Consider the following 11906-nt stretch of genomic DNA (forward strand, 5'->3'; position numbering starts at 1 on the left):
CTGCATATTAATCACGCCATGGTGGCCCCGCCAGCCTTGGTTTGCGGTCCTTCTGGAGATGTCAGGGGGAGTATACAGATGAATGTCGTGCAGAGCGGACCTCCTAACGACTCAGAACGGCAGGGTCTTCTACCCCGATGTCCACACCCTGAGACTTACGGCATGGAGGGTAATGCCCAACATTTAGAAGATCAACTATCTAGAAAGGTTAGAGTAGTATTGGAGGCTGCTCATAAGCTGTCAACCAAGCACTCTTACACTTATAAATGGAAACATTTCTCAGAGTTTATGGCAAGTAGGGGTTGTGATCCAACAACTGCCCCAGTCACAGAGGTGCTGGAATTCCTAGTATCGCTTTCTGATTTGGGTTTTACTCTATCTTCAGTGAAGTGCTATCTTGCAGCCATATCGTGGTACAGGAGGAAGCAGGGTATGCCATCTCTATTTACAGACTACTATGTCAAACTTTTTCTAAAAGGTATGGGGAATATGAGGCCTTCAGTTGACCCTGTCGCTCTGTCTTGGAACTTAGAGATGGTGTTAGAGTCTCTCCAAGGCTCTCCATATGAGCCAATGGCTACGTGTCAGATGTCATACTTGTCCTGGAAGGTTTCATTCTTAGTGGCCATAACATCAGCCAGACGAGTAAGTGAATTGTGTGCGCTTAGAGCAGATTCACCTTATCTTCGTTTCCATAAGGACAAGGTGGTGCTCCGCACCGACATTTCCTTTTTGCCTAAAGTGGCGTCGAACTTCCACATGTCTCAAGAACTGATACTGCCGGCTTTCTTCCAAGAGCCTTCTTCTCCACTAGAACGGAGACTTCACTTGTTAGATGTTTGTAGGGCTATTGCCTTTTATCTAAGCTGGACTAAGGACATAAGAAAAACCCCTAGACTGTTTGTAAAATACCGCCAAGATTCAATCGGGCACCCAGTGTCCTCGCAACGTCTGTCTTCTTGGATTGTGTCAGTTATCAAATTGGCGTATCAGAAGTCGGGACGAGAGCTTCCAATTGGAGTCAAAGGACATTCGACAAGAGCCTTGTCCACCACCACAGCCTTTATGAAAGGTGTGCCATTGGATGCCATATGTCGGGCTGCCACATGGTCTATACCTATAACGTTTGTGTCCCACTACAAGCTCGACTTGACGTCAAAGAAGGATGCTTCGTTTGGTCGGGCGGTGCTTTTCTCTGCGGTGGCATGACGCCCACCAGCCACGGTGAGTAGCTCGCTAGTCTGCTACCATTAGTGCGCATTCACAGCATAGCCACGCAGGGAAAATGAATGGTTGCTTACCTGTAACCATAGTTTCCCTAGTGATATGCTGTGAATTCGCACGGCCCCGCCCATCCTCCCCGCAGTTTGTCATGCCTCCTCTTTAAGCAGCTTTATGCGGCGGAAGAGAACTGAGGCGGTTAGCCTACTGCGGGCTATTTATAGTGTCATGGGGAGTGTGTGCGGGGCCAACCACCATTCTATTTGAAATTTTAACTGAAGATTTCCGAGCTGTGCTGCGCATGCGCAGAAGGTTACCATTAGTGCGAATTCACAGCATAACACTAGGGAAACTATGGTTACAGGTAAGCAACCATTCATCTCTGTTCCTTCTGTTCCTAGTTTTCAACTGACTATCTCTAACTGAAATAAACTGCCATTCTACAGGCTTGAGCTCCTCTCCCCCCCACCCCATCCTTAAAGGCACAGGGAGCAGATTATAAATTCTCTGGAGTCAGAACAGGCCATCTAGTCCAACCCCAGTGATGCAGGAAAAGCATAAGATATCCCCGACAGATGGCCACCCAGCCTCTGTTTAAAAGTTTCCAAGGAAGGAGCTTCCACCACACTCCAAGGCAGAGAATTCCACTGTGTTGAACAACTTGTATGGTCAGGAAGTTCTTTCTAATGTTCAGATGGAATCTTCTTTCCTGTAATTTGAACTCGCTGCTCCGAGTTCTAGTTTCAAGGGTAGCAGAAAACAAGTCTGCTCCCTCTTCCTTCTGACACCCTTTCACATATTTATACATGGCTATCCTGTCTCCATGGGCCCCTTGCTGGCGCAGCAGGTTAAACCGCTGAGCTGCTGAACTTGCTGACTGAAAGGTTGGCTGTTCGAATCTGAGGAGCAGGGTGAACTCCCGCTGTTAGTCCCAGCTTCTGCCAACCTAGCAGTTCGGAACCATGCAAATGTGAGTAGATCAATAGGTACTGCCTTGGCGGGAAGGTAATGGCGCTCCATTCAGTCATGCCAGGCACATGACCTTGGAGGCAGGGCCGTAGCCAGAAATCTTTTTTGGGGAGGGTTGAAAATTTGGGGGGGGGGGGTTGAAACCTGCCTCCTAGCTCACACTGAAGCAAAGAGCATGGCAGGGGGCAAAGCAGCCTTCAATTATTATTATTATTATTATTATTATTATTATTATTATATTATATTATTATAACATTATTTGTACCCCACTAGCATCTCCCAAAGGATTCGATGCGGCTTACAGTAGGCCGAAGCCCAAACAATACAACAATACAATACCTAGCAAACAAAAACAGTTAAGCAGAAAGCAAACAAATAGCAATATACATTATTAAGACATTATTAAAAACTGAGCCGGCCTGAGTGGGGTACAGAGTTAAAAGTGCTGATGTGTCGGAGGGATATGGGATTATAGTATATAAGTGCGGTGTGCAAAGTGCGGTGATCTTGGTTCTGCTAAAGTGCTTCTGGGATTTGGTGGTGGGGTTCCTAGTCTGAAAAGGCACATTGGAACAGCCAGGTTTTCAAATTCTTTCTGAAGACTGCCAATGTAGGGGCTTGTCTGAGGTCTTTCGGGAGGGTGTTCCAGAGGTGGGGGGCCACCACAGAGAAGGCCCTGTCTCGCATCCCAACCAAGCGCGCTTGTGACGCAGGCGGGATCACGAGCAGGGTCTCTCCCGATGATCGGAGTGAACGTGTGGGTTCGTAGACAGCAATACGGTCACGCAGGTAGGGTGGTCCCAAACCGTTCAGGGCTTTGTAGGTAAGCACCTGCACCTTAAATTGGGTTCGGAAAACAAACGGCAGCCAGTGGAGCTCCTTGAACAGGAGGGTTGACCTCTCTCTGTAATGGGCCCCAGTTAACATCCTGGCTGCTGCCCATTGGACTAATTGGAATTTCCGAGCCGTTTTTAAGGGTAGCCCCACGTAGAGCGCATTGCAGTAATCCAGTCTAGAGGTGACTAAGGCATGGACCACCCCGGCCAGATCAGCCTTAGCGAGGTACAGGCGTAGCTGGCGCACGAGTCTTAGTTGTGCAAAAGCCCTCCTGGCCACCGCCGACGCCTGAGCCTCAAGCATGAGCGATGAGCCCAGGAGGACTCCCAAGCTACGGACCTGTGGCTTCAGGGGGAGTGTAACCCCGTCCAACACAGGTTGCCACCCTATACCCCGATCTGGCTTACGATCGACCAGGAGGACCTCTGTCTTGTCGGGATTGATCTTCAGCTTGTTTGTCCTCATCCAGATAGACACAGCGGCCAGGCACTCGTCTAGCACCCGCGAGGCCTCCTTGGAATTAGGTGGAAAAGACTAGTAGAGTTGTGTGTCATCTGCGTAGAGATGGCACCCAACTCCAAAACTCCGGATGACCTCTCCCAGCAGTTTCATGTAGATGTTAAAAAGCATGGGAGATAGAATAGAACCTTGTGGGACCCCACAGGTCAAAGGCCAGGGGTCCGAGCAGGTGTCTCCCAGCTTCACCATCTGGGTTCGTCCCTCCAGGAACCAGAAGCCTGCAGCTCTGCCCCTGTCAACCACCTCCACCAAGTCTGGCCTCCTTAATGAGAGCATTCAACACCCCCCCCCCCAACTTGGTTGCTTCGCTACATCGGCTATTGCTGCAAGTAATGACAGTGTGAATAAATTGTCAATATTTGCTTGAGATAGTGCTTGCAGTTCTGGAGGGACTCTTATTTTTTTGCGTCTCATAGACTTAGCATGGGGATTTGGTTAACTAGTTAAAATTCATGAATAAACCAGGTTTTTTTTAACCTGAAAAATTTGAGGGGGGGTTGAACCTCTAAAAAACCTCAGGCTACAGGCCTGCTTGAGGTGTCTATGGACAATGCTGGTTCTTTGGCTTAGAAATGGAGATTAGTACCACCCCCCAGAGTCAGGCATGACTAGACCTAATGTCAGGGGAAACCTTTACCTTTACCTTTTATCATGTCTCCTCTTAACCTTACACATCACTAATCTTTATGACAAAAGAGAATTCTCTTTAAATGAGAACTATGGTTTAAGAAACACCAGTGTGTATCACTATCCCTTTTTCTATCATCTACCTATGTGTCTGGTACAACCATAGGTATACCTATAGTGTTGAATCACAATCCTCCCTTGTAAATATCTGCTCTGTATTTCGAGCACACGCATCGTTTATAATTCTGATGCCTTTCCATAAAAGATTGACATACTCAAGAAATGCATCCTTTATTTATTTATTTTTAATTCATTTATGCCTGTCAGTTGGAGAATTTACATGTTCAGTATAGTTGCTAAAGCAAACCAGCAACAAAAAACTGTAAGGTTTAGGGTTCCAGCCAGTTATCAAAGTAACTTTATTACAAAATACACAATTTTGCCCAATGCATGATGCATTTTGCCTACATAGGGATGGTTTTGTGTGTGTTTGTGTGCACTTATGCCCCTGTGTACATACAAAAAGTTGTTTCCAGATGTTGATAGATCACAGAGTGCTGAGAATCACGTGGAGTGTTGACGCTTTCTCACTAGCCAGGACAGAAATTATGTTATGTTGAGAAGTAGAAATGTACTTCTTTTTTAAAATATAAAAACACTACATAATAAAGTTGTGTATTATTATTGTTGTTATATTTCTTACCCACCTCTCCTTGTGGTGGGTTACAGAAGAATTAATTTGAGTTGTTCTTGCTTGTTTGTTTATTTTAATTTTTTACTCTCATAGAAGAATACTTTGCAAATACTTTAGACTAATGTTTCTTTTTTAAGCAGAAATGCTGGCTTAGGTGTGTGCTCAATGACTTGTCGATTTGGTGGCATTTTGGCTCCGTTTGTTCCTTCTCTGGTAAGCAGCACTTTTCCTAACATTTTATTTTGCTAGTACGATATATAATATTTTTTTAAAAAGAGAATGATAACATCATAGAATCATAGAGTTGAAAGAAACCTCATGGGCCATCCAGTCCAACCCCCTGCCAAGAAGCAGGACAATTTTGCGTTCAGAGCACCCCCAACAGATGGCCATCCAGCCTCTGTTTAAAAACTTCCATAGAAGGAGCCTCCACCACACTTAGGGGTAGAGAATTCCACTGCTGAACAACTCTCAGTCAGAAAGTTCTTCCTAATGTTCAGGTGGAATCTCCTTTCCTGTAGTTTGAAGCCATTGCTTTGCATCCTAGTCTCTAGGGCAGCAGAAAACAAGCTTGCTCCCTCCTCCCTATGATTTCCCCTCGCATATTTATACATGGCTATCATGTCTCTTCTCAGTCTTCTGCAGGCTAAACATGCCCAGCTCTTTAAGCTGCTCCTCATAGGGCTTGTTCTCCAGACCCTTGATCATTTTAGTCGCTCTCCTCTGGACACATCAGCTTGTCAATATCTCTCTTCAATTCTGGTGCCCAGAATTGGACACAGTATTCCAGGTGTGCTCCAACCAAGGCAGAATAGAGGGGTAGCATGATTCCCCTGGATCTAGACACTATACTCCTATTTATGCAGACCAAAATCCCATTGTCTTTTTTAGCTGCAGCATCACATTGTTGGCTCATGTTTAACTTGTTGTCCACAAGGACTCCAAGATCTTTTTCACATGTACTACTGTTGAGCCAGGAGTCCCCCATTCTGTATCTTTGCATTTCATTTTTTTCTGCCTAAGTGGAGGATCTTGCATTTGTCACTGTTACTTTCATTTTGTTAGTTTTGGCCCATCTCTCTAATCTGTTAAGATCATTTTGATTCTTCTCCTGTCTTCTGGAGTATTGCTATCCCTCCCAATTTGGTGTTGTCTGCAAACTTGAGGATCATACCTTCTAACACTTCATCTAAGTCATTAATAAAGATGTTGAGCAGGACCGGGTCCAGGACAGAACCCTCTGGCACTCCACTCGTCACTTCTTTCCAGGATGAAGAGAAAGCTTTGGTGAGCAGCCTCTGAGTTTGTTCATTTAACCAATTACAGATCCAACTAACCGTAGTTTTGCCTAGCCCACATTTGCCTAGTTTGTTTGCCAGAAGGTCATGGGGACCTTGCCGAAGGCCTTACTGAAATCCAGATATGCTACATCCACGACGTTCCCTGCATCTACCCAGCTTGTAACTCTATCGAAAAAAGAGATCAGATTGACTTGTTTTTGATAAATCCATGTTGACTATTAGCAATGTCTGCATTTCTTTCTAAGTGTTTGCAGACCACTTCCTTAACAATTTTTTCCAGAATCTTGCCTGGTATCAACATGAGGCTGACCGGACAGTAATTCTTTGGGTCATTCTTTTTTCCCTTCTTGAAGATTGGGACCACATTTGCCCTCCTCCAATCTGCTGGTACTTCTCCTGTTCTCCAAGAAGATGATTGCCAGGGGTTCCAAAATGACTTACACTAGTTCCTTCAATACTCTTGTGTGTAGTTAATCTGGCCTTGGGGACTTGAATTCATTTAGAGCGGTCAGGTATTCCTGGACAACTTGATTCCCTATTTGGAGTTGGATTTCCCCTATTCCTTAATCCATTCCATGTTGCTGAGGTTGAGGATAGCTTACTTTTTGTGAGAATACTGAGGCAAAGAAGGCATTAAGTAGTTCTGCCTTTTCTCTATCCCCTTGTCAACATTTCCCCATCTTCTCCTCGCAGAGGCCCTATTGCCTCCTTGTTCTTCCTTTTTCTACCGACATAAGCAGATAAGCCCTTTTTATTGTTTTTAATGTCCCTGCCAAGCCTCAGCTCATTTTGTGCTTTAGCCTTGCAAACCTTCTTCCTACTGGAGTTGGTTATTTGTTTGAATTCTTCTTTGGTGATATCTCCCCTTTTCCACTTCTTGTGCATGTCTCTTTTGAGTCTTAGCCCAGTTAGAAGTTCTTTGGACATTCATTCTGGCTTCTTTGCAGTTGTTTTATTCTTTCTCTTTGTTGGCACTGTTTGCAATTGCGCCTTGAGTATTTCATTCTTGAAAAACTCCCATTCATGCATAACTCCCTTGTCTTTTAGTATCTGCATCCATGGAATGCTGCTCAGTATTTCCTTCATTTTTCAGAAGTCAGCTCTCCTAAAGTCCAAAATGCAGCCTTCCTTTCTACCTCAAACTGCAGGAGCACATGGTCACTTGCCCCTAAGGATCCAACCACTTCAGCTGCATCGATCAGGTCCTCTACGTTTGTTAGGATGAGATCAAGAGTAGCTAATCCTCTTATTGCCTCTTCTGCTTTCTAGACCATAAAATTGTCTGTAAGGCAAGTGAGGAATTTGTTGGACCTTGTACTCTTGGCCAAGTTTGTTTTCCAGCAGATATCGTGATAGTTGAAATCGCCCATGACTATTATTTCTCTTCTTTGTATCTGTTTGGTCAACTGTTGGCAGAAGGCTTCATCAACTTCTCCATCCTGGCTTGGAGGTCTGTAGTAGATGCCTACAACGAGATCTTTTTGAGTCCCAGTTCCCTTGATTCTTATCCAGATGTTTTCAAGCTAGTTTCCCAGATTGCAGTCTTGCATCTCTTCTGTAGCATAATAGTTTTTGACCTATAAGGCTACTCCGCCTCCTCTCCCCTTTGTTCTGTTTCTGTGAAAGAGATTATAACCCTTGATGTCTACATTCCAGCAATAGGAGTCATCCCACTAGGTTTCAGTGATGACCATGACATTGTACATGTAGATCAAAATTATATTTAACAACTAGCTGTACCCAGCCACACGTTGCTGTGGCCCATTGTGAAGAAATGGGAAAGAAAGAAAAGAGGAAGAGCTGTTTCTAAGCCACCAATACACAACTGAAGTAGCAAAGTGTCAACCTAATAAAGGCCCCTTTTCAGTCTCCTCGAGGCCAAAGGGTTATATGGATGTGTGGAAGGGTCCTGGGTTACCTGAGTCCACACTGTCATATAACCCAGTTCAAAGATATTATATAGGTGTTGTTGTTGTTGTCGTTATAGACATATAGATATTATTATAGATATTATTTTTTATTTCATATCCAAATTTTATTTTATTATTTAAAGTATTTATATACCACCTTTCTCACCCCTGGGGGGACTCAAAGTATTGCATGAATTAGTATAAAATTGATAAAAAGTAGAAGTGCACAGGGCTAAACATCTTTCAAGCAAAAACGGGCAACAGATGCATGGATATTATTACAGATCAATAGATATTATTATAGGCAGATAGATATTATTATTATTATTATAGATACTATATAGCTATTATTATTATAGATGTATACATATTATTATACGTGTATATAGGTATTATTATTATTATTATTATTATTATAGACATAGATATAGGCATATAGGTATTATTATTATTATTATTATAGATGTATAGATATTATTGACATATATTATAATTATAGACATATGGATATTATTATAGACCTATAGATATTATAGGCATATAGACATTATTATTACAGACATACAGATATTATTATAGATATGTAAATATAATTGTTATAGATATATAGATATCATAGACATAGATATATATATTAGATTTATAGATATTATTATGATAGATATATAGGTATTATTATTGTAGCTATATTATAGCCCAGGGTTGCTATAAAGTAAAAATGTATGGCCATCTTTCAGGAGTGTTTTGATTGTGCCTTCCTGGACAGCGTTTTCTAACTCACAGAGCATGTCTTTTTGTCCTCTCTTTGAATATTTGACTTCATTTCCCAGAATTCCTTCCCATAACTCAGTATGGGTGAGCTTTCTGGGCACAGAGAGAGAGAGAGAGAGAGAGAATCCCTCCTGTGTGAGTTTGCAGCGGAGGCACCTCCATGCTGCTGACAGCGGGAAAGGAAAGGAAAGGAAGGAAAGGGAGGGGTGGATCTGGAGGAGGGTGTCCTCTCTCTCTCTCCTTTGGGAAGAGAGAGGCAGGGGGTAGCAAGAGGGATATACCGGCTACCTTTCCCTCCCTCTCTCAAGCTACCTCTCTCTCAGCTGTTGGGTTTTTTTCCCTCGTGCAGGAGAGAAGGGCGGGGGAGGGTGTTCTTTTAACGCATGCTCTGTGTAGTCATTTAGCTTTGGGGGGGAGGGGGGTTACATTCTTTCCAGGTTTTTTTTTTTTAGTGAAGGACATAGATTGCTTTAGTTGGTGTCTTGTGTTCAAATTTGGTGTCAATTCGTCCAGTGGTTTCTGAGTTCTGTTAATCCCACAAACAAACATTACATTTTTATTTATATAGATTGCTATACACATTTTTGTGAAGGGGAGGGCTTCACAAAAATGAAGTAGGTTACTTTTGATGACTAGAAAATAATACATCATCATTACTGATGGAAATGAAAACACTTGAATGAACATGGTTTCAGAATGTTCTGATAAAGTCACAAAGTATGTAGCATGCACAAACCGTGCTAGCTAATATGATGTTATGGGTGTTGTAATAAAAAATAATGTTTCCATGTTGTGTTATTTTGCCCCTAACTTTGGCATAAACACTTGAGAGCATGTCTTTTAATAGTTTTTCAGCACTATAGGACCCACTGTTTCTTTTAATTTATTTTAATGTAACAGACCAGGGTGTTTGTTCTTTATTATGCTTCGGTGTGGGCGAAGTAGTTCATAAAACTTTTTAAATTTAATCTAGAAAATCCTGGGTCCATCTGTACCATTTGTGGCCTTTGGAATCAGTGGACTATCAGCTGGTTTCCTGACTCTTCTGCTTCCAGAAACGCTAAACAAACCTATTGCAGAGACCATTGAAGACTTACACACGCCTGCAAATCAGATGAAAAAAAACCAAAAGGCAGAGTAAAAATGAATTTATTTCTTTTATTTTACAGTTCTGTTAATTTTTAGGAACAGCCTCAATAGCTATTGAAACTTCAGAAATTTTTTTCATGTACTTGAATTAAAATGAATGTTCCTTTTTGTTAGTTATTAAATTCATATATTTAATATTTTTCTCCATGTCCAAGAAGAAAAGAATTTCTCAAAATGTTGAGTGCCATCTGTTTTTAATCATAGTGTGCCTGGCGAAGTTCCCAACTCATCTCATTCATTCTCCACTTCGCATGCTTTTCTACAGTCACTCTGTTACAGGCAGGCTATTTAATAAGAGCTATTCGTTTCATATTTTTTATTCATATCTTAGAAAAACCACCTGGAAAATTTTCCTACATGAAATACATGGCAAATTTTTAAAAATGGAATTACACAGTATCTTAGTTTTGTTTGTTTTAATGGTTGTCAACATGGATGAGCATCACTATATTATAGTCTGTTTAAAAAGAAATAAATGTTTTCGTTTTGAGCCTGTTGCAGCTATGTTTGGTGTGAACTCTTGAAATCTTCTATAGAATACAATTTATGAAAGACGTGAGGAAATATTGATGTTAAAGGAGTTTGCAATTAAAATACTTTAGCCAATTTAGTGGGTTTTAAAAAAAACACAATAGACTGCACTGAGTAAAAGAAAACTGCATACAACATGGAGCACTGTTAAAGATAAATCCATGTACAAGAATGTGATCAGCTGTGACAGGGAGTGTAGCGTGATCCTCAGCTATTTTGCCATATATCAGATGGGGAAAACAATCAATAATTTCTCCCCCAAAACAAAAAGCACTGGACATTTTTCTGACTTTTTAAGAATAATTTTGCAGCCACTAAAATGTGCAAATGATTCAATATGGAACAAGAAATAATAATAGTTTATTAGGAATAGGATTCAGCAATGGAATTTTGATGACATCCACTGGAACTAGAAGGACAAAGAGACGGAGTTCTAGAACAATGTTGGATCTTCTGGAACTCTCTTTTTAATATTTTAATTTATTTTATCATAATTCAATATATTTGTGATACATTGTTCATTTTACAGCAGACACATAATATTCAGTGCAATTTACCATACATTATCTTTGAGCATCTACTGTTGTTTTTATGCTTATACATATTTTCTATCCCTCACCACTATGCTCCCCTCCCCCCAAGCCACTGCTTTTATGTGTCCAAAATTTAATTTCCTCTTGTGGAAGTAACTTTCCATCTTTCTTTTTTAATCCTTTTTCAATAATTTTTCTCCATACATCATCAAAATCACTTTGTTTCCATATCCCTCATTTAACTTTTAGTTTACATGTCAGCTTATCATTTATTGCCAATTTCCATACTTTCTTATACCACTCCTCTATTTGTATATTTATTTCTCTTTTCCAATTCCTTGCTATAAGCAGTTCTGGTATTGTTAATAAGTTTGTTATCGCATCTTTATCCTCTTTTTTCGGTTGTTTACTATTATATCATGATAATAAAGCTATACTAGAACTTCTTTCTATTTTAATGTTCATTATGTTTCCTATTTCTATAAATACTCCCCCCCCTCCAAAAAAATTACTTACACATTTACATTGCCACCACATATGCATATATGCATATGTGGCATCCTCTCCAACATTTGGCATCCTCTCCAACATTTTTTGAATAGTTTTTATTTATATTTGCTATTTTTATTAACTTGTAGTAATTTTCTTTAACCCGTGTTGATAATTTTTTCAAGTGTCTTTGTCTCCATAATTGTAACCACCCCATTTCATTTATTTTCCTCCCTAAATCTTCTTCCGAGATCTCCTCAAGGGAGTTATTCTTTATTTTTCCTTCATTTATTTCATTTATTATCTTATATACTTTACTAGTTATTCCTTCCAAATTTCTATGTTCCTTTATATC

General features: G+C 40.9%; 1 protein-coding gene across 5 annotated transcripts in view; it reads left to right on the forward strand.

Moving 5' to 3' along the window:
* Window positions 1-11906, forward strand: part of LOC132771208 (solute carrier family 22 member 15-like) — a 105765-nt gene that overhangs the window by 75291 nt on the left and 18568 nt on the right. For 3 of the 5 annotated variants that reach the window (XM_067465667.1, XM_067465666.1, XM_060768923.2), the window contains 2 exons: window positions 5008-5080; window positions 9823-9981. In XM_067465667.1, coding sequence (XP_067321768.1) covers window positions 5008-5080; window positions 9823-9981 — 232 coding nt within the window. Of the gene's footprint in view, window positions 1-5007; window positions 5081-9822; window positions 9987-11906 lie in introns of all 5 variants that reach the window. The other 2 variants (XM_060768924.2, XM_060768925.2) reach the window with 1 other exon arrangement.

The sequence above is a fragment of the Anolis sagrei genome, chromosome 3 (genome assembly GCF_037176765.1).
Source record: "Anolis sagrei isolate rAnoSag1 chromosome 3, rAnoSag1.mat, whole genome shotgun sequence".
Lineage (NCBI taxonomy): Eukaryota > Metazoa > Chordata > Lepidosauria > Squamata > Dactyloidae > Anolis > Anolis sagrei.